Consider the following 22991-nt stretch of genomic DNA (forward strand, 5'->3'; position numbering starts at 1 on the left):
ATAACACTTTTCCCCCCTTCCAGCACTTTAAAGGAGTTCTCCCACTCCTTTCTGGCCTTCATAGTTTCCATAGAGAAAGTGGATGTTCCTCTTATTAAGAATCTCTTATATGTGACACATTGCTCTTCTCTTGCTGCTTTTAAGATTCTGGTCTCATGCTTATCAATGGGCAGTTTGATAATAATGTGTTGTTTGGGTTGTTAAATGCTGCTGGAATTCAGTAAACCAGAAATGGAATGGCTTTTATAGAGAGAATTTATTAAGTTATAAGTTTACAGCTCTAAGGTCATAAAAGTGTCCAAACTAAGGCACCAGAGAAAGATACCTTGACTCAAGAAAGGCTGATGTCTGTCACATGGGAAAGCACATGGCTGACATTTGTTGGCCCTTGTTCCCAGTTCCATTGCTTCCAGCTTCTGATGCCAGTGGTTTCCTCTCTAAGCATCTGTGGGTCTTCACTTAGCTCCTCCTGGGCATAACTCTGGGTTCTGGCTTGCATAGTGTCTCCTTGGAAAGCGCATGGCAACATCTGCTGGGCACTGCATCTCCAAATGTCTCTATCTATGCCTCTGTTCTCTCTGGGACACTCCAAACACCTCCAAATGTCTGCATCTCTATCAGCACTGAGTTTTCTTTCAAAATGTTCCCTCTTCTAAAGAACTCCAGGAAACTAATCAAGACCCACCTTGAATGGGTGGACTCACATCTCCATCTAAACAGAAGTTCACACCCACAATTGCGCATGTCATATCTCCATGAAAATAATCCAATCAAAGTTTCCACACCAAAATATCAAATCAGGATTAAAAGAAAGATGGCTGCCCCCACAAGACTGGATCAGGAGAAAGGGCCTTTTCTGGAGTACATAACAGCTTCAACTGGCAATTTGTCTTGCAACAGATCAGTTTGGCTCATTCTGATTGGCATTTGTTGTGCATCCTGGATTTGCATATTCATATCTTCATCAGATTTTAGAAGTTTTCTACCTTGATTTCTTCAAGTATTTTTCTAGCCTTTTATCTCTTCTTCTTCTGGAACCCTATGATACATATATTGGTATGTGTAATGATATTCTACAGGTTCCAAAAGCTCTGTTTATTTATTTTTTAATTCTTTTTTCTTTCTGCTCCATAATTCTAACAACTTCAATTACTTTGTCTCCAGTTCAATGACTCTTTCTTTAGCCTCCTCTAATCTGCTCTTGAATCCCTCTATTGAAATTTTCACTTCAGCTATTGTACTTTTGAAGCCCAGATTCAATTTGGCTCTTCTTTATAATTACTATTTTCATTATTTAAAGTTTCATTTTGTTTTTCTGGTTTCCTTTCATTCTTTATCTATGTTTTCCTTTAGTTCATTGGTACTATTTATGAGAGTTGTTCTAAGATCTTTGAATAGTATTTCAGAGACTGCACTTCTTCTAGAATATTTTCTGCTAATTCTTCTTTTTTTTTTTTCCTGTGACTAGATCACGCTTTCCTGCCTCCCTGTGTTTTTCCATTGAGATGTGAACATTCTGAGCTTCATGCTGTGGTCATTCTGGAAACCTAATTCTCCCACTCTTCAGTCCACCAGATCAACCACAAAAGGGAGGGAGGGAGAGAGCAAGAGAGAGAGCAAGAGAGCGAGAGAGTGGGGGGGGGGGGAGAGAGAGAGAGAGAGAGAGAGAGAGAGAGGGAGAGAGAGAGAGGGAAAGAAAGAAAGAAAGAAAGAAAGGATAAAAAGAGGAGAAAAAAATACTAAGAAACAGAAAGAAACTTCCATGTTAAAAAAAAAAAAAGAAAAGAAAAGAAAGGGGAAAAATGAAGTGGATTGCCTTTCTAAATCTTTTGTTACGTGCAGGTGGGAAGTCAGAAGCAACTGCTTTTTTGGGGGGTGGGGTGGGGTGCATGATCCAAGAATTGAACTCAGGTCTCCAGGTTGAAAGGTGAGCATTCTACCACTGAACCACCCAGAAGCAACTGTTTTTTATTTCAAAAACTAGGCCTATGCCCCTCCTTGTCCCTCAGGGATCTGCCACACTCAAAATTATAAAACAGAGAAATTAAAAACAAACCAATCAGAAAAAAAAGAGAGAAAGAAAAAGAGGCACACTGGTTCTCTCTCTCCCTGTAGCTGCTGGTGCAAGGCCTGCTGTTTCTGAAACTGAGGCTAGAAGCTGCTCTGGACCCCTGGGATCCACCAGACAAAACAATACAAGAAAGACAAAGAACAGTCTAAACCGATAAAAAAGTTCAGTAAATCTTTTAGTCCGAGTAGATGCTGGTGTTAGGTCAGAAGCCTCTGCTGCAGAGGAGGGGTAAACAAAGGCCAGAGTCTATGCTGTGCCTTTGGGGAAAACACTCATACACAGGAGGACAAAAACCAAACAAAACACAAAAAAGCACTAGCTCTTTACTTCTAGGTGGATGCTAGTGGGAGGCTGGAAGTGCTGCAGAAACTGAGGCCATATTCTGGGCTATTCCTTCATGGATTTCCTAGACAGACCTCAATCCTCAATCCTCAACCCCAACTTTTAGAGGAGGAGGTTACTCTGACAGCTCTGGCCACAGGTGGCCCCTCACAGAATCTGGCCCTTGTTGCCAGAGCTGCAGCCATTTCCACACCCACCAAGCAAAAAGGGCTGTTCACCAGTCTGTGTTTTCACTTTAAAAAGCTGAACTCTCAGCAGCCTCTAACCTGTAGTTGTCCTAAATGGCCATTTTGGTTAATGGAATTAACCACCAAGTTAATTCCAGTCTATTTTCCAGCTTGTCATTTTTCTGCTGGCGGGAGCAATTTGTAAAACTTCCTATTCTGACATTTTGCACTGTTCTCCACTCCCCTTTAGGAAAGAAAAGAAGCCATAATACAGATGTTATTTCATAATGGTTATATTTACCTTAAAGTATCACAAATATTTGTTGGCATTAGATATTCTTCTACATCAGCCTTCTTCATGGTTACACATTAAGATACAATACAATTTATTTAAATAGACTCCTGTTGTAAATTTAGTTTGTCTCATTTTTTTTCTGTTTTTTATAATTTTTCAACAGTCAGGATTATTTTCTTAAAAATTTCTGGAAGTAAACAGCCACCTCAAAAAGAAAAAATAAATGTTTTAAAGGTTTTTTTGTAAGTATTTTCCTGTGGTTTGCCATAGCCTTGGATTTTATTCCCAAGATCTGAGTATAACCCCGAAGCCCTTTTGTGGAAATAAACAGGACTAGATATGGAGTATTTCAGAGAGAATTGGAAAATCTCATTCAGATATCAATTTTCAACAAGGTTCAAGCTCAAGCATTTTTCTACCAGTCCAGAAGGAGAAAGATTAGAGAAGGAACATTCCCTGTGCTCCTAACATCATTAAATACTGTCATGTTGTTTTGTGAATACTCTCCAATATTGGGTTTTCAGAGTACAATAATAACAAAATATTTAGTGGTAGAGAAACAAGATGATACTACCAATCTCAAAGATATATTGTACTGTTGACAAAATAACTCCTAATTTACCATCTTTGGCATTGACTGTCTTCCAAGAACTAAAAAATATATATCACAGTCCTTTTCTTTCTTCCTTCAATTATAAATATCTGTACTTTCCTGAAAGAGATGTTTAACCCACTCCAATTCCCACCTCCCTGCTGTACCTCCAAGTTCCCATCAACCAAGACAATTCCATTACATAGAAAACCTCACAGAACCCACGTCTCTTTACGTGTCCCCTAGATTTCCCATTTAACACTATTATGACTGTATGCGGCTGGCTGAAAAATTTCGAACAGAAACTTAAGCAGACAAAGCAAGCAAAATACACATTTTATATGAACTGAGGAGAAAAACCAAAATAAAAGGCTGAAATTTACCAAGTGTCAGGACTTCTCATATGTTTTCCTAATTTAATCCTCATAATAAATCTGTAACGTATTATTATTCATGCTTCATTGAAGAAACAAATGGATTTGGTATCAGGCTCTAAACCTGGGACTCTGTCCACCATGCTCACTGTTTCCCAGGAAGACACACATGCTGTCTAGATCAGCACAGAAGCCAGTGGCCACATATGCAGTTTACATTGATTAAAATTCAAAAACATTAAAAAGTCAGTTTATCTGTTACATTATCCAATTTCAAGTGTCAAGCTCCATGTGGCTCTTGGCTATCAAATTGGATAGCAGATACAGAATATTTTCATTACTGCAGAAAGTTCTATTGGACAGTGCCAGTCTAGATACATGAATCTTTATACTGAATAGATGAAGATTACTCAAATCTCATTTCAGGAAGATTTTTATCTGAAATGTATTTCTCTTTCAGGCACTGCTCCCATTTGTTTAAAAGGTTTGACTCACCCTGTCCTGTTATTATTAATTCAGCACGTACCATCTTAGAAGTAGAGAAATATAAACTAGACAACAGATTCTCTTTAAATAATTTAAGGATTCAAACAACTTAAATCTAAGAAAGAGTGTTATCTTTAAGATCGTAGACCAACCAGCAAGCATGGCAATGCTTTTGGCAGAACACAGTAAAGAAACAAAGAGCTGATTTCTCAGAACTACAAGAGCCTCTGCTTCCCCAGGGAACAGAGAATGGCTAGCAACAAAGGAATAATCCTGGCACTATGAAATGCTTCAATCTTCAGCAAATAAATGAGTTACTTTGTGCTACCACAACTTCCAGCAAGAAATCCTGCCATGTAGATACTATCCCAACACAAATATATGGGGAAATTATGTGCTGAAAAATCACAGAAACATGGAAATTTAAAGTTAAAAGAATTTATAAAAATACTAATCCCCATCACATCATTTTACTGATGAGGAAACTGAAGCACAAAGATATTAAGTAACTTGACAATAAATGATTCTTAATATTCACATAGGCAATATAGTTTAATTATTATGAGCATGGACTCTAACACTATGAAATCAAATTTCAGTTCTGCCACTTACAAGCACTGGGAAGTTGGGAAAGTTTCTGAAAAATCTCTGCACTTTGTTGTCCTCATGTGTAAAATAAGAATGATAACAGTACCCATAACATAAGGTTATGTGAAGAGTAAATGAGTTAATATGAGGGTACCCATATAATTTCTCATTCAAACTAGGGACAGCTTCAGAATGAAAGGAAGTGTTATTAACAATTATGTTGGCAAAATAAGTATAAACCAGGACCATACTGGACAAATCCCTGTTCATGCTCACCATAGTTAAACCATATAAAGTGCTTAGTACAACACCTAGCATACATTTAGAGCTATGTGTTTGTTATTATTATGTCTACAATTTTGGATAATTAGGGTTTTATAATGGAATATAGGATTCTGCATATAGGATTTTATAATGGAATTCAACAGGAAATGCAGATTCACTTAACAGAATGCTTTATGACCAACTTTCCCAGAATGCATCTATTCTATAAAGGAAGAGACATCTACAGTAAGCTCTTGTCGCCGTGGTAAAATATAATGGCTTACTTCCCTAGCCAAATAAGTATTTTTGCTTTCTAGGAAACCCAAAACTCACTGCAATGTCTTATGTTTCCTGGTCAAGTAACTCAATTTTAATATCATTCTGCAAATATTAATGACAAAGCCCAGCAGCAAATGATTCACAATACTAGTCCCACTATTTTCAAACTCAAATCACAAAAAGTAAATAACAAAGAGATTGGTTGCCTTCTCTGTCTCATCAGAACAGAGCTGATGCAGAATCATACCTCCAAGAAGCCCACTTTCTTTGCTTGGTTCTGCTGAGCCATTTGACTGATTAGACGCCACCACCTTTGATGTATTAATTGATTCTAACAGGGAGACAAATTCTAGGAAATTGGACTCATTTGGCATTTGTCCTTCCTTAGCCTCTAAGTCAGATTTCGAAGTTGGTATTGTTTTCTCTTTATCAGTAATAATTTCTGTGGAATTTTTACCCAAGAAGACATCTGTCCCACTATCCACGCTGAGGACCCTGGCATGCCTCTTTTCATGGCTGGTTTTACAAGAGAATGGATCAAGGTTAGCATGGCCTTCCTTTTCCCCCTCAGGCTGGGAAGTCATATGAGTTGGGAGTGGGGTTGCTGTTTCACACTGGTTCCTTAGGGAAGGACTGCAGTCTTTTGTGGCATTTCCTCCCTCCCCAGATTCATAGCCAGAGCACAGATTGAAGGATGCCTCCACCATCAATTTCTCTGGAGTTCTTTCACTTTCATTGCCTTCAGGACACAGAATGCCTCCTCCCTCATCTTCAGACAGCTCGAGGGTGATGACAGGAATTTTCATCTGCTCGTTGTTTGGAGAACTGGCTATCCCTGGGGTAGCTGGCTCAGCCTTTGCCTTTGAACTTGATCTTTCTGTGTCAATCACCTTCAGGTGGAGGGAGCTTTCTAAGTCTGTCATGGAGTTGGGGGTACTGCTCATTGTGATAACAATTTTAATGGGTTCATGCAGACTCAGAGGGTCCCCAGGTTGAGAAGTATCAATAAGAGTAACGGCTACTTCACTGTCTGAGTAGTTAATGTCCTCATTGAAGGGAGGGGCTACCTGACAGGAAATGTCCACCGGCTCCTCCATCTGTCTGGCAATGATGGTGTTACACTGAGGGCAGCTGCTGCTCAGACTGTCTTGAGGTGACTTGCTTTGTAACAGTTCCCGTATGGAGCCCTTGGGATAATTTACAGGGTCTGGAATCAGGACTGAATTCTCACTCCCCCAGGGCTGGAAAGAAGCATCTGTTTCTAGTAAGTCATACTGAGACAAAGAGAGGTGTGGTAGCTTCTTCAAGGTTTCCATATCCACTAACCCACCCTCTGATCTGTGGCGGAAAGGGGCCTGCACCTTGCCTCCTCTTTCCTTTCCTTTATTATTGATTAGCGTTTCCATGGTAACCGGCTTCCTTGGTATTGCTGATGCAGTCATGGTCTCTGGCATGTCCATTTTAGAAACTGGTAAGTTTTCTGTTCTGACATTGGGTGAGGTAGATGACAATGGTGCTAAAGGTTGGTCTTCTGACAGAATAACACCTGAAATAAACAACAAATGGCAACTTTATTACCATCAAAAATGAATGAATAATGTCTCAAGCAGGACCTAATAATAACAGTATTAAAAGCAGTACCAGGAACAATTGTGATAGGATGTTTATTTTTTAAATATCATCTCCAATGTGAAATTGTTCTTATTTATTCAAATATTGGAGGAAATAAAATAATACAACTCTTAGGGTAGTATAAAATATTACTTTAACATCAAAGCAAATGGATATATTATGACAGAAAATGATAACATTTTAAAATATAACGTGACTTTTTAAAATTAGCCCCTGCCATAGGCTGATTCAACTTATGACCCCCAGGTCTCAGGGGGCAGGAGCTGGGAGCAGGAGCAGAAGTGTCTGTGCTTTCAGGGGAACTTTGGTAGAAAGGTTTGAGAGGCCCTGTCTACATTGCAGTAACCAAACGATCCTCTTTGAGTGTTGGGCCAACTTTGGGTAAACCCTCCCACATGGAATAGTCTCTCTACCCACCCGCTGATAACTTCATTCAATACCTCATTCAGAGTTTGCCTTCCACATTAATTTCCCATAACCACCCAAACCAGAAAGAAGCTCTCTTCCTTTGAACTCCATAAGCACTTAATGTCTGTAAAAGTAAACTGCACTTACTATATATATATTTTTCATACACTGGGAACTGAACCGTACCATATATTTTTTAAACTGTAATTTTATTTATGTGCATATAACTTATCTTCCACAACTAGATAAACAGTTTTTGAATACTACTATATTGTATACTCCTTGAATCTAAAATTGTCTTATCCATGCTTGAGAATTTTGGTTGATGCTGAGAGTGAAAATTATTTTAACTTTGAAATAACTCTTTGCAAATTTCCCTACTAGATAGGATAGATAAGCTTGACTCCATTAAACAGATGCAGAAATAGAAGAACAGAAGGTTCAGAAAACTTGTCCAATGTCACCAAGCTACTGTAGAAGCTGAGACTAGAGCCCAGATCTTCAGAATCCCAGATTGATCCTCCTACACCTTTATATCACCTTTCTACATATGTGTGTATGAGTGTCTGTGTGCATGGATTGGTACATATTGGTATGTATCCACACATTGCATAGAGCAAATAAGAACAGCAATAGACCAATTTTCAATTTTAAGAGTTTTCATACATTGAAGATATCAACTGATTCTGTCACTCGTTATACAGGTTTGAACCATATTGCACTCCATCCCTATAGGGAATCCTTACTTTAGCCAAATTGGTTTGTTTACTGTTCCCCAAAGCACATTTCAGATTTTCTTATATCAGAGGACCTTGATGTTCCTTCCCCTTTTTAAATCACACTCTTACCTACTTTACCTTTTCGTGGGTCTTTGTATATTATCAATACACTGTACACATAAGTATCCACCAGACACAGGAGCAGAGCAACGAGCAATCAGAACAAGGTCCCTGCCCTCACTGAACTCACATGACAGCGAGAAGCACATAAAAAGATAACAAAATTAAAGAAATGCAAGACAGAGAACTAAAGAAAAACCTATTAATGTGTTTGAAACTACGGGGTAGACTGGTGGTTAGGGAAAGCCTTTCTAAGGAGGTAACATAAGCTGAAGGAGGAGGCAACCTCCTAAAAAGCTGGAGGAAGATCAGTCCAGACAGTAAATGAAAAGGATACAGGACTTGAATGGAAAAGACAATGGAAAGATCCAGAAACTGAAAGGCAGCTAGTATGATGCACATTAAGAGTGTGCAGAATGTAGTACAAGATGAATCTAGAGAGGCAAGAAGAGTTTTATATATAGAATGGACATAAAATTTTCATCCAAACTAGTATACTTTCATGTAGAGACATGATAAACTGAATAGGACTATCCAAGACAGAAGTGGATGAATTGTCACCTTACTTATAGACCACATTGAAAAGTTTTATGTTCCGTGCAATGGAAGGCATTAAGAAGGATAGTAACATGATTTGATTCATATTTTTTAAAAAGCACTCTGTCTATTCTATATAAAACAGGTTGTATGGAGTCAAAAGAAAAAGCTAACCATGAAAGCAGTTAGGAGGTATATGTGTAGCTCAGGTAAGAAATGATAGCATTGTGGCCAGGGGTGATGACAGTGGATATAGAGAGTACAAATAGACTGGAGATATAACTAAAAAAATGTGCAGATGATTTAAATGTGCATATAAAACTTAGGGAGGAAATGCAACTGATTGGATTGTGGTGCCATTTAACCAGACAGGCAAAGAGTTGGCAGAAGAAAGTAATAACTTAGTTTTTTTTTTTTACTAAGCAGAGTGTTTATTTTTTAAAATTACTTTTAAAAAGACTGTTTACAGAGATGTGGATTTACATAACCTGGCGACATTTTAAAAATGTACAGGTTATTTCATATTATTGCACTTACTCTTTAATAATATATAAGGCATTTTACTTTACATAAATAAAGAATCATGTATAATACCATACAACAAGTGTGGTGCCAGTTAAGTCAACCATAAAGTTAAATGAAATGTGAATGGGAGGATGGAAATGAAAACCAACCTACTTCAACCTTCACGGAATATTCTTGCAACTACGATTAACATGTTATAACACATATTTACCCTCATAGCTTATTGTGAATGGTTGACCAAAAACAACTTAGTTTTTAACATATTGCATTTTGGGTGACTTAGACATCCAAGTGGAAATGTCAAGTAAGCAGTTTGATAGAGTTCTGAAGCTATCAGGTAAAGATGGAAATTTGAGAGTGATTAGCAATAGGTTCTAGATGAGAACACCCTGGCCAGAGCGTAGATAGAGGGGCTGGGAGGATACTAGAATAGTTGGAGGTCAGGAAGATGAGTGGCTGGTGGCATGGAAAGGAGAAGAGTAGGGATTGGTGGCAGACAAGCCAAAGAAGATAAGTTTTAAGGAAGGGAATGGCCAAGTGTGTCAGGCATTGCTGGAGTCAAAAAGAGGAGGCTCATTAAAACCAGAGGTAAGGCCCTCCCTCTGAACTTCAATTTGCTTTTACATAGTTTCCTATTTTCCCACTAGACTGCAAGCACCATAAGAACAAGAGTTCTTTTAAGCTTACTTGTGTTGCTAATTTCTACCACAATGCTTTGTACAAATTAGATGCTAAAAACAAAACAACACAAAATATTTATTATTTGCCTTGAAATTTAATCATAAATTTTTCCAAATTGTGAATCTGTTTGTGGTTTTGATGTTTCATAAATAGGTATTAACTGACTTCTGAATTAGACTGCAAGCTCCTCTGACAAAAAGACTATCAATCTACTTTGTCTCTCCTAACATACCTGGTGGGATACTCTGTAATAAAGAATGAATGCAGGGAAGGAGCATCTGGGTTCTGCAATACAGATGTTTCAAGTAAATTTAACAGTGCAATGATGCCCCTGTGACTACTCAGTTATATAATACTCTGAGAACTGAGGCATAGAATCTAGGAGAAAAAGAGAACTTGGGTAAGTAGAGAATATGCCTTGTGTTCTAGTTTGCTAACTGCTGGAATGCAACACACCAGAGATGGATTGGCTTTTAATAAAAGGGGATTTATTTTGTTAATTCTTCAGAGGGAAGGCAGCTAACTTTCCACTGAGGTTCTTTCTTACGTGAAAGGCACAGGATGGTCTCCGCTGGTCTTCTCTCCAGGCCCCTGGGTTCCAACAACTTTCCCCAGGGTGACTTCTTTTTGCATCTCCAAAGGCCTGGGCTGAGCTGCAAGTGCTGAGATGAGGAATGCTGAGCTGCTTGGGCTGTGCTACCTTGCGCTCTCTCATTTAAGCATTAGCCAATTAAGTCAAACGTCACTCATTGCAGCAGACACGCCCCTAGCCGACTGCAGATGTAATTAGCAACAGATGAGGTTCACGTACCATTGGCTTATGTCCGCAGCAACAAAACTAGGTATGCTCACCTGGCCAAGTCGACAACTGAATCTAACTAACACACCCTGATTCTAAAATCCCAACTTGCAAAGCATTAATATCTTAGGTGTAATTTACTTTCCTGAGTGGACCTTCCCACCAAAAGTAGTACACATCTTGGCTTTTGAGTGTGGTACATTCATTTATTTGTTCATTCCTTTAGACATTCATTAATTCATTTTACCATCATCCCACAGATATTTATTGAGTGCCTATTATGTGCCAATGCAGGATTCTCGGTACTTGAGAGGCTGTGGTGAATAAGACACAAAAGGAAAGTTACTGGGGCGGGCCGCGGTGGCTCAGCGGGCAAAGTGCTTGCCTGCTATGCCGGAGGACCTCGGTTCGATTCCCGGCCCCAGCCCATGTAACAAAAACGGAGAAACAGAATACAATAAAACAAGAAAATGTTTAAAAATGTTTCCCTTTCTTCCTTCCTTCCTTCCTTCTATCCTTCCTTCCTTCTCTCTGTCTTTCCTTTAAAAAAAAAAAAAGGAAAGTTACTGTTGTCCAAGAATTTATGTTCTGGTAGCAATATACAAACGAATTTTAAAGAACAACCCAAGATAGTGATGAATGCTATGCAAAGTAATATAAGATAATGTGACAGATAGTAACTGGGTGGATGCTACAAAGAAAAATTAATTCAGTATGGATGAAAACAATTTAAATTGCTTATAGAAAGAAAAAGAAGAAGAGGAGGAAGAAAAGAAAGAATGGAAAGCAAGAGAATGAGAAATGAAGAAGGAAATGAAAGTAAGGGAGGGTGAGAGAGAGAGAGAAAGAAAGGTAGAAAGGGAGCAAGGAAGAGAAGGGGAGGAGGGAAGGAGAAAGGGAGGAATAACAGAGGCTTTCCAGAAACCCAATGCCTTCCTCGTTTTGTAAAAGGACTGCAATAACTGAAAATAGGCAACCGTAATTGTTCCATGAAGTGGAGAAAAGGCCTTCTTCCCTTGCGTCATGGTTAGGGACATATGTCAACTTGGCCAAGTTGTGGTACCTGTTTATCTGGTTGGGCAAGTACTGACCTGTCTGTTGCAATGAGGACATTTCATAGGATTAGGTGATGATCGCGTCAGCTGCATCCACTGCTGATTCCATTTGTAATCAGCTAAAGGGGCGTGTCTTCTACAATTAGTGATGCTAAATCTAATCAGGGAAGCCTTTTAAGGAGGACTCAGAGGAGACAGGTCCCATTCCTGCTTCGGCTGGCGAGCCTCTCCTGCGGAGTTCATCCAGACCCCCCATCGGAGTCGTCGGCTTCACACCCTGCCCTGTGGATTTTGGACTCTGCATTCCTGCGGCCACGTGAGACACTTTTATAAATTTTATATTTGCAAGTGTTCCCTGTTGATTCTGTTTCTCTAGAGAACCCTAACTAATACACCTTGTTTTGGACATCAGCTTCTAAGTCATGAAATGGCCCTTGTTTCTACTAATCTGTACAATTTGTGAGATAGTAAAGCCATAAAAATGTATTATAAATGTGTTCTATGGATCCTACTCAAAGACCCTTTTTCTCTGGACCTGCCTGGTTTGGATTTGGATTTCTTCTGCAATATTTTTATTCATTTTTCCTACAAGTTTACTTCATATTGGTTGCAATGGAAAGCCTTTCTGACAAGATAGTATTTAAGTCGAGCTCTGAATGATGAAAAAATAGAGTCAGCCATACAAGATGAGAGGAAAGACCACTCCAGGCGAAAAAGACATTTAATAGAAAGATTTTATGGTGGGAGTTTGCTTGGCACATTTGAAGAACAGAAAGGAGGCAGATGAGGCTGGTGTAGAGGAGAAAAGGGAGGGTGAGAGGAAGGGAGACAGTAATATTGGCACAGTCCAAAATACATAAGGTTTTATAAGCCAAAATAAAAGAGTCTGGATTTTATGCTAAGAATAATGAGAAGTCAGCAGAAGTTTTTAAACACAGAGCCATATGATTTGAATCAGGTTTTTAAAAATCATTCTACCTACTGTATAAAAAATGAATTATAGCAGAGTATGGCAAGAAGGCAACAAGGGAGACTAGTTAGGAGTCGATTGCAGTAGTCCAGCTGAGAAATAACAGTGTCTTCAACTAGGATGGTAGTCGTGGAACGGAAAGAAAGAGATGAATTCAAGACATTTTTTTAGTAGAATTGGAAGGACCTGCTGATAGATTGAAAGGAGAGACAGTGATCAAAAGAGAAATTAAGAAAATTTGCTTTGGAGTTTTGGCAATTTGATGGATGGGGGGACTGTTCGTTATTAAGAAGACTAGGGGAGGGGCAAGTTTAGGGGAGTCAACTGAGAAATCTCCTTCAGTGATATTATGGCAGAGGTACCTTAATTATACCCCTAAACCTGATTCTTCATTTGGAGGAGATAGACATAAAGAGCTGAATGTGTGAAACTGGAGTCCAGAGAGAGGTGAAAACTGGAGAAACATATTCACTGAGTATCATCACATAGATGGTTTTGAAAGCTCGGCCTGAAATGACCTAGAGAGAGCTGGCATCTAGAGAAAGGAAGGGGCACCCAAAACCGAGACCTGAGGCAATACGAGGTTTAAATATTAACAACAGAGGAGGAGTAAACAAAAGATAGGCCAATGACTTAGGAAAAAAATCAGGAAAAAGTGCTGTTATGAAAGCCAACAGAAGGAAGGAGTCAACTACAATTTATTTCAGAACTATGAATAATTGAGGCCTATAGATTGTCACTTCTCAGTGACTGCTCAATCTGAAGTAAAAATGATAATAATATATTTCCCTACTTGGAAAACTAGAAAAAAGTTTGGTAAAGTGAGTCCACCAAGATATTGTCTAAGAATGAAATCTAACCTAATATAGTCAATTGGCTTCTTTCCTTGATATTTTAACTATAAAACATACTATATCACTAAGAAAAATATTACATCAAGAAGGCTACTATGACAAAAAACCCATGGTCATTTGAATAGACACAGAAAAAATATTTGACAAAATTCAATGTCCTTAAAACTCAACAAACTAGAAATAGAAGGGAATGTCCTCAACTTGATGAAAAACATCTATGAAAATCCCACAGCTAAAACCACAGTTAATGGTCAAACACTGGATACTTTGCCCCTCAGATAAGGAACATAATAGGGACGTCTGCTCTTGCCACTTTTATTAAACATTGTATTGGAGGATCTACCCAGAGCAATTAGGCAAGAGAAACAAATAAAAAGCATCTAGATTGGAAAGGAAGCAGTAAAATTATTCTGACTCATAGATGACATGATCCTGCATATATAAAAACTTAATGAACCCTCTAAAAAACTATTAAAACTGACAAACAAGTTCAGCAAAGTTGAGAGATACAATATTAATATAAAATAAATTGTATTTCTATACATTAGCAATGAACAATCTGAAAATGAAATTAAGAAAACAATTCCATTTACATAAAAAAACATAAAATATTTAGGAAAAAATTTAACCAAATTTAACAAAGAAGTGCAAGAACTTACACTGAAAATGATAACATCTCATTGAAAGAAATTAAAGACTGAAATAAATGGAAAGACAACTTATGTTCATGGATTAGTGGACAATATTGTTAAAATGACAATACACCTCAATTGATCAATGAATTCAACATAATCCTTATCAAATCCTAGCTGCTTTTGTTTTTGCAGAAATTGATCATCATATGGAATTGCAAAGGACAAAGAATAACCAAAACAATCTTGAAAAAGATGAACAAAGTTAGACGTCTCATTTCCTGATGTCAAAACTTAATATAAAGCTACACTAATCAAGACAGAGTGGTACTGGCATAGGACAGAAATACAGACCAATAGAATAGAATTGAGAGTCCAGAAATAAACTCTTCCATTTAAATAAACTCTGGCATTTCTGATCAATTTTATTTTGACAAGAAGACAAGACAATTTAATGACAAAAGAAGAGTCTTTCAATAAATGGTGCTGGGAAAACTGTATATCCACATGCACAAGACTGAAGTTGGACCCCTTCCTCAACACCACACACAAAAATTAATGCAAAATGTATCACAGACCTAATTGTAAAACTATAGTTTTATAGTTACAACTATAAAACTCTTAGAATAAAACAAAGGCATAAATCTTCATTACCTTGGGTTAGGCAATGGTTTTACAGACATGGCATCAAAAGCCCCAGCAACAAAAGAAAAAGAACAGGCAAATTGGACTTCATCTAAACTAAAAGCAGAGACCATCAAGAAAATAACAGGACAACTCACAAAAGGGAGAAAAAATAGTCGCAAATTATATCATAAAGAACTTGTATCCAAATACATAAAGAACACATAACTCAATATTAAAAAGATCAATAACTCAATTTAAAAATGAACAAAGGATTTGAACAAACATATTCTCCAAAGAAGATAAACTACCTATAAACACATGAAAAGATGCTCAACATCAGTTATTAGAAAAATGCAAAACCAAACCACAATGAGATATTACTTTACATCCTTTGGGGTGGTTAAAATAAAGACAATAGATATTGGTGAAGATGTGGAGTAACTGTAATCCTAACACATTGCTGGTAGGAATGTAAATTGATGTAGTCACTGTGAAAAACAGTTTGACAGTTGCTCAAAAAGTTAAACATAGAGTTGCCATATGACCTGGCAATTCCAGTCCTTGATATATATACCCAAGAGAATTGAAACATTTGTTCAAGCAGAAAAGTTATATAAGAATGTGTAGCTACATTGCTCATAATAGCAAAAAATGGAAACAATCAATTGTCCATAAGCTGATGAATGGATAAACAAAATGAGGTATTGTATCTATATAGTGGAATATTATTCAGTCATAAAAAGAAATAAAGTATGAATACATACTACAATTTGGATGAACCTTGAAAATATTATGGCAAGTGAAAGAAGCCAGTCACAAAATACCACATATTATATCATCCCATTTATATGAAATATCCAGAATAAGCAAATCTGTAGAGACAGAAGGTAGATAAGTAGTTACCAGGGGCTAGAGGGAGGGAAAATAGAGAGTGCCTATTAATGTGTATGGGGTTTCTTTCCAGGGTGATTGAAATATCTGGAGATGGCCTCTGTGAATAAATTCAAAGCCCTATGAATTCTACAGTTTAAAGAGGGAATTTTATGGTCTGTGAATTATATCTCAATAAAATTTACAAAAATAAGCCACTTTGCTCTTTAAGTTAACAGAAAGAATTGGATACTACGCTGATGTTGGGGATTGAATTATGTTCCCTACAAAGGATATATTCAAGTCCCTACCCCTGGTCCTGGGGGTATTGGCCCATTTGTAAATAGGATCTTTGAAGATCATATCAGTTAAGACGTCCCCAAACTGGATGAGGGTGGGCCTTACTCCAGTATGGCTGAAGCCCTTATAAGCAAAGGAAATTGGACACAAAAAGAGAAGACACAGGGAGCAGCCAGATGCCAGAAGTCAAGAGAACCCTGAAGAGAAAAGAGAAAACTCCATCATATGGGTTGTGATGTTACAGAAAAGTTAAGGAATCCCAAAGATTGCCAGTCAGCCGGAAGATACCAACACAAGGGAGGAAGCAAGCCATCCAGCCTCTGAAACCATGAGCCAATAAATTCCAGTTGTTAAACCATCTCATTATCTGGTTTTTTGTTTTAGCAGTTGGGAAACTAAAACAGAAAGTGTCATATATGATTGGACTTAAGGGGGCAAAAACAGTGCTGGTACAATGCTGCTGAAAAAAAAAATTTAGATTTAGTTCTCAAATATGGGCTTACATCCCACCATTTACTTACCAAGACAACTTATACATGACTTGGAATGAAATCATTTTTGCAAAAACTCTACTGCAATTCCTAAAGTAAGCAAGTAAATAATTGTTTGGATTGGAATGATGAGCTTGAAAAGCCAGAACAGACATTCGAAGGATGTAAGTGTCAAATAAAAAAATCGTACCAGATAATGTGAAACAGGCAAGGATGACTTTATTCAAATATAGCTATACATAATAGGGAAGACAGAGAGAACAGAAGGCTATCACAAGAGAGAAGATCTTGAGGGCTCAATTCTGCTGAATTAGAAGGCAGGAGAGTTTGTAAGGTCTGGAATGAGCTAATAGAAGCATACAGAAGGGGGAATTCAAGTAATGGGTATGTCCAGGACATGATGCTACCTCCTGAGTTTACAGTCCAGACCAGGTAGAATGCATTCTGTCTGGATTTTGAAAGGCCAAAGTAAGGTCAGAAGCCTAGATACAAGGAGAAGGCTTTTCCAAAGTAAAGTCAAGGTAAGGAGAAGTTCAGGATGTCTTGGTCAGTGTAACACCATGATGGGGGCAGTTCTTAATCTATGCTATTTCCAGGATCACAGGGTTCAAGTAAAATTCAACACTGTTATAAGGTAACAGTGTTAAAAATAACAGTATGCTTGACTTGAAAGAAAATGTAGTTTAATATGACAAAAGGGTGTGTGTGCGATAAGATGGACATACAGTAACATTAGGATGAAACTGTGTATGTAATGAAATCATTTGAAATCTAATATGCATTTTATTTCAAATGGTAGTTACAGGGTAAAGAAGTTGGATAATCCTTAATATATTATTATAATGGATTTTAGCTGAATGTTGAAAAAAGAAACTTTTTTTTAGATTTTCAGGGCATGGTTCTAATTTCAACTGTTTTCCAGAAAATAACATTTTGTAGCAGTACTGAAAAAAATGGAACAGTAGAGAAAGGAAGGAGTCAATTAAAGCCTCCCAAAAGTATATTCTAAGCCTTCTGAAGGTAATCAAAAGACAATAAAATGAAATTTTAGTAAATAATTTTAAAATAAATGTTTTTTAAGTTGAGAGAAATTTCCCAGAAACAAAATCTATAACCTGAAGGAAATGGTCAATATAGAATGCTATACAATTTCTCTTGCTAATTTTTCAATGTAAAAACTGTAGTAACAAGTTAGTGTCAACAATAAATTTATTCTATTTTATATCTGCCATTAAGCGATATAAAATTGGAAAAAGGACAATAACATATCACAATTTTAATTTAGGCATGATATGCCTAAATTTTTCTGGTGAAAAAGAGTAAAAATTAAGAATTTAATTTACCAAATGAATTTAAAAGATAACCATGCAGATTTATAGTTCTATTTTCAATTGATTCACTGGCATTCTGTTTTTATAAAAATATTTTTCATTGTTTTGAGGATAACGCTGTTATAAAATATTAAATGATAACACTTTACCTTTGAGATCTTCCACAGTTTCCTGTGCTGGCAACTCCTAAGTAAATGAAAAAGCAAAAATCAATATATGATTCAGCTCATTGCACATTTTCAGTTAGTCAGCAGACATTGATCAGCAGCCACTGTTTGTCTAAAACACACGTAGGGAAGTGACAACAGACAGTCCACTCTCAAGAATCTAGTAAGCTGAATAGCAAAAAATGAATATAAAGCAGATATATTCAGGAGATGTAACTATTAATTCTAAATTCTGAGATACTGAGCTGTTTGTACATAACACGGTCTTTCCCAGGAACTTTGAGTATTTATGTGACACCTGAGACTCAGAGTTAGAGCTCTGAAGCTAGGAAAGTCAGCAGTACCCTACAGAGAACTGTTTAAAAAGTTGAAAAAGGGCGGGCCACGGTGGCTCAACAGGCAAGAATGCTCGCCTGCCATGCCAGAGGACACAGGTTTGATTCCCGGTGCCTGCCCATGTAAATAAAATAAAATAAAACTACTAGAAAAAAAAAAAAAAGTTGAAAAAGTTGTCAGACATTGAATAGGGATATGACTGAAGCTGATCTGGATAGAGCTAAAATATATAAGAATTCAGGGTAAAGGATGATATCGTCCGTATTTTAAAACCAACTTCTGTTTGAGACTAAAGGGTGAGATGTTTATTGGGTGCAAAATGTATATTTTGGGTAGAGTATTTCCTAATTTAACTTGTATGGTCAGTTTTGCTGAACACCATAAGTACATGGAATCTTGAATAAGGTGTGAGATTTTGTTGGTTTGTCCAGGTTAGTGTGATGTCCCAATAAATATCAGAGTGATTTGGGCAGTGTAAAAAGAAGTATTTGCAAAGTCCCCTTGGGGGAATAGGGAGAAAGGGGGAAATATTCAACTTCCCCATCTGGAGAATTTCTGATATACTCACAAGCAGTGAGAACAACCAAATCAATAGACTGAGGCTTCAATCTTGGAGTTTGCTCCTATGAAGCCTATTCCTGCAAAGGATAGGCTAAACCTACTTGAAATTAGACCTAAGAGTCACCCCCAGAGAATCGCATTTGTTATTCAAATGAAGCCTCTCTCTCCAAGGCAACTCAGCAGGTAAACTCAATGCTCTCCCTCCTACATGGGACATTGACTCCCAGGGGTGTAAATCTCCCTGGCAATGTGTGACAGAAATCCCGGAATGAGCTGGGACTTGGCGTCATGGGGTTGAGAAAGCATTCTTGACCAAAAGGGGGAAGAGAGAAATGAGACAAAAGAAAGTATTGGTGGCTGAGGCATTTCAGAGTCAAGAGGCTGTCCTGGAAGTTACTTTTATGCATTATGTAGATAACTCTTTTTAGTTTATGGTGTATTGGAGTGGCTGGAGGAAAGTACCTGAAACTGTTGAGCTGTGTTCTAGTAGCCTAGATTCTTCTTCTTTTTTTTTTTTTTTTGGTGCATGATACGGGAATCTAACCCAGGTTCCCCACATGGAAGGTGAGGATTCTACCACTGAACCACCCATGCACCCCTAGCCTAGATTCTTGAAGACAATTGTATAAAGATATAATGTTTACAATGTGACTGCGTGATTGTGAAAACCTTGTGCCTGATGCTTCCTATATCCACGGTATGGACAGATGAGTAAAAAATATGGATAATAAATAAATAAATAATATGCGGACAAAGGGTAAAATAAATTGGGTAGATGGAAATACTAGTGGTCAATGAGAAGGAGGGATAAGGTGTATGGTATGTATGAGTTTTTTGTTTTTTCTTTTTATTTCTTTTTCTGCAGTGATGCAAATGTTCTAAAAAATGATCATGATGATGAATACACAACTATACGATGATATTGTGAGCCACTGATTGTATACCATGTATAGAATACATATGCGTGAAGATTTCTCAGTTAAAAAAAAATGAATACAAAGAATAAATGTACGTGTAGACATAAAACCAAGGCAGTTGTACTGTGACATATAGGGGTAGGGTAGTTAAGGAAAGAAAAAGGAAAAAGAATAGTGTTACTGGAAACTGGCATTATTTATACTGGAGTAAACAGAGCCTGCTAAAGTTAGTCTAGAAAAAAAAGGCGAATTATCGAATTTTGGAGAAAGGAAAAAGTGTTATTTTACAGTGATTTCATTGTGTTTCCACAATGGAGAGATGGAATCAATTCCAGGTGGAAGGCATAGCATATGATAACTTAGACAAGCGAGGAAAAGAAAGTTGAATGTCTGCAAATTGGTTTTCTTGGTCAGCCTGAAAAGGCCAGTGGGTATCCTTGGAGAACATGAGTGGGCATTTATCCTGTGGACCCAAGCACTCTCCTTGGGCCCCTTCTAGACTGAGGATGTGATATTTCACAAGCACAAGATCAAGTATTTTGGAATATACAACTACCGTGCATGCAAACTACAAATGCTGACATTCCATACTTCCATTCAAGGACAGATTCAAACACTAAAACAAAATTAAAAGAGTAAAACCAGAAAACAGACTACTAACCAATAGCCCAGAAGAGTGATGAGAGGCTATGCTTTGTCCTCGGGAGCTGCAGTGGAGGGGAGGTGTAGCGAGGTTTTGACTGTCCTCTTCCTTTCTGCCAATGTTTATCCGACTGTTATTGCTAACCCCCAATACGAGGAACATAAAAGCAGTGATATTACAAAATAGAAGTATGCTTCTTTTGGTATTAGTCCAAAAACAATTTTTTTCCTAGAGTCAATTTTGTCATACTCAAGGTATACAAATCTTATTTTTAAGGGGGAATAATAAACATTTTAAAACCAAAGGACTTGCACATTGAAGGAACAATGAGAAATAACAGACAAGAATGGTGACAAACGATGCTTACTCAAGAATTAATCTTAATATTTCAATTTTATTCAATATATTACTTTTATATTAACAAACATGAATGTTATTTTTTAAAATACACAGCATATTCTAAAACATTTAAATAACAAAATAAAACTACCAAGTAAAATTTCCACAGTGCTAAGCCTAATGCAAATGAATTTCAGATCACAGTATAAAGTCGTATTGATGGCTTCCTTCATATGAATGTCACTTTTATGATTAAACTGAAAAAATATATGTGTGTGTGTTCTCCTGTACTGGCATATTTTCACAACTAATAAATGAAATGAGAAAAGTCACTTAAATCAAAATTAGAGCATTTCATTATGAATTAATACATTATTGAAGTTATTTTGAATTTTTGTGGCAAATTATATGTTCCCTTACCTTGGAGTTTTCTGATGAATTATATGTTCACTGCTGGCCTCTTTGTCTTTATCTGGCTTTTCATTTTTTCTGGCGGTCCTTTGCTGTATTACTTCTCCTTCATCAAACATGAGATGTAGGCGATAACTGACCAATTTGATTATTGTGAAGAATATCGTCACTAAACTGCAGTAAAGAAATACAGTGATTGCATTTGGAGGGAAAGCCTAAAGTAGAAAAAAAGAAAGAATAAAAGAAGACATGAAATTTGTAAGCACAAATATTCATTTTCTTACAGGATATTCTTATTGTTTTAAATCTGAAAACATTTTTGGTCTATTTACTGAGCTTAACTTGGGTAAGATTTCAAATTTGATTAGCTTTATAACTTTGCTTGATTATAAAACCCAAGAAGAAAGTGCTGCTATCTTTTCTCTCTCTCTCTCTCTCTCTCTTTCACTCTATCTTTCTGTCTTTCTTGCTTCTACTTCTGATACAATGGATTGATGCCCAAACAGATAGGGAGAAATCCCACAAAATAAAATAGATATATTATAGCAAACATTTCCACTTTCTATTCTTTTGCATAGCCTAATCTTCCTGTGCACCTGGTTTCAAAGCTAGAGAAAGACATTTAAAATGCTTTCCCCTTCAATGAAACACACACAAAAACCCTTGTGGAGAGCAGGGGGAAGAAGGCTATTACATCCTTCCCTTCCTCCTCCCCCCCAATCTCCTTCTAGGTTAACATCAGTAGGGCCATGGATTTCCCCAGGGTTGTGATGCAGACAGGGGACACCAAAGGGTACAGCACTTCCAAAAGCAAGGACATCTCCAGCAGTGACAAAGGATCTTATCATGGAGATCATGATAAAGTTCAGTTCAATTGTGTTCAATCTTCTCAAGAAACAAAAAGGATCATTTGAGACCCATGCAGTTAGGAACTACTATTTAGTAGTCCTGCTACTTAGGAACCCCCAAATACATTTGGTGGTAACTCGGAGCTATGTGCCCTGGAAAAACATGTAGTTAATCTTAATCCATTCCTGTGAGTGTGAACACATTGCAAATAGGACATTTTGATGAAGTTACTTCAGTTAAGGTATGACTCAACAGAATTAAGATGGGTCTTAATTCTTTTACAGGAGCCCTTTATAAGCAGAATGAAATTCAGACACATAGAGAGAAAGCCAGAGGGAGCAACTAAAAGCTAAAACTCAACAGAACCAGAAGAAAAGGGAGAGGCCATCTTGTACATTGCCATATGATAAAAGCCAAGGACTAAGGATCACCAGGAAACAGCCCCAGAATGCCACCGTCATCTGGAAGAAAGCATCGCCTTCATGACACCTTGATTTTGGACTTCTCCCAGCCTTAAAACCATGAGAAAATGAATTCCCATTGTTTAAGCCAACCAATTGCATAGTATTTGTTTTGGCAGCCAGGAAACGAAAACAACTTCCTCCTACTCTATCAGGACCAACAACAACTACAAGTTCTCTGATACTTCCTAAAACTAAATTCTTATTCCTAGACATGGAAAGGGATCCTAGAGTGCCCCAAGATTATATCAAAGACAGCCTCAACGAACATGAGAATCTTTTATCAATAGGCCTTCGT

At 37.3% G+C, this 22991-nt stretch overlaps 1 protein-coding gene across 4 annotated transcripts in view; it reads right to left on the bottom strand.

Annotated features, from left to right (window-relative positions):
* Nucleotides 1–22991, bottom strand: part of PCNX2 (pecanex 2) — a 460152-nt gene that overhangs the window by 313514 nt on the left and 123647 nt on the right. For 3 of the 4 annotated variants that reach the window (XM_077168355.1, XM_077168357.1, XM_077168354.1), the window contains 4 exons: nt 21393–21598; nt 20652–20772; nt 18159–18195; nt 5706–7004 (listed from right to left, as the gene is read on the bottom strand). In XM_077168355.1, coding sequence (XP_077024470.1) covers nt 5706–7004; nt 18159–18195; nt 20652–20772; nt 21393–21598 — 1663 coding nt within the window. The remainder of the gene's footprint in view (nt 1–5705; nt 7005–18158; nt 18196–20651; nt 20773–21392; nt 21599–22991) is intronic. The other variant, XM_077168358.1, reaches the window with a different exon arrangement.

The sequence above is a fragment of the Tamandua tetradactyla genome, chromosome 7 (assembly GCF_023851605.1).
Source record: "Tamandua tetradactyla isolate mTamTet1 chromosome 7, mTamTet1.pri, whole genome shotgun sequence".
NCBI classification, from domain to species: domain Eukaryota; kingdom Metazoa; phylum Chordata; class Mammalia; order Pilosa; family Myrmecophagidae; genus Tamandua; species Tamandua tetradactyla.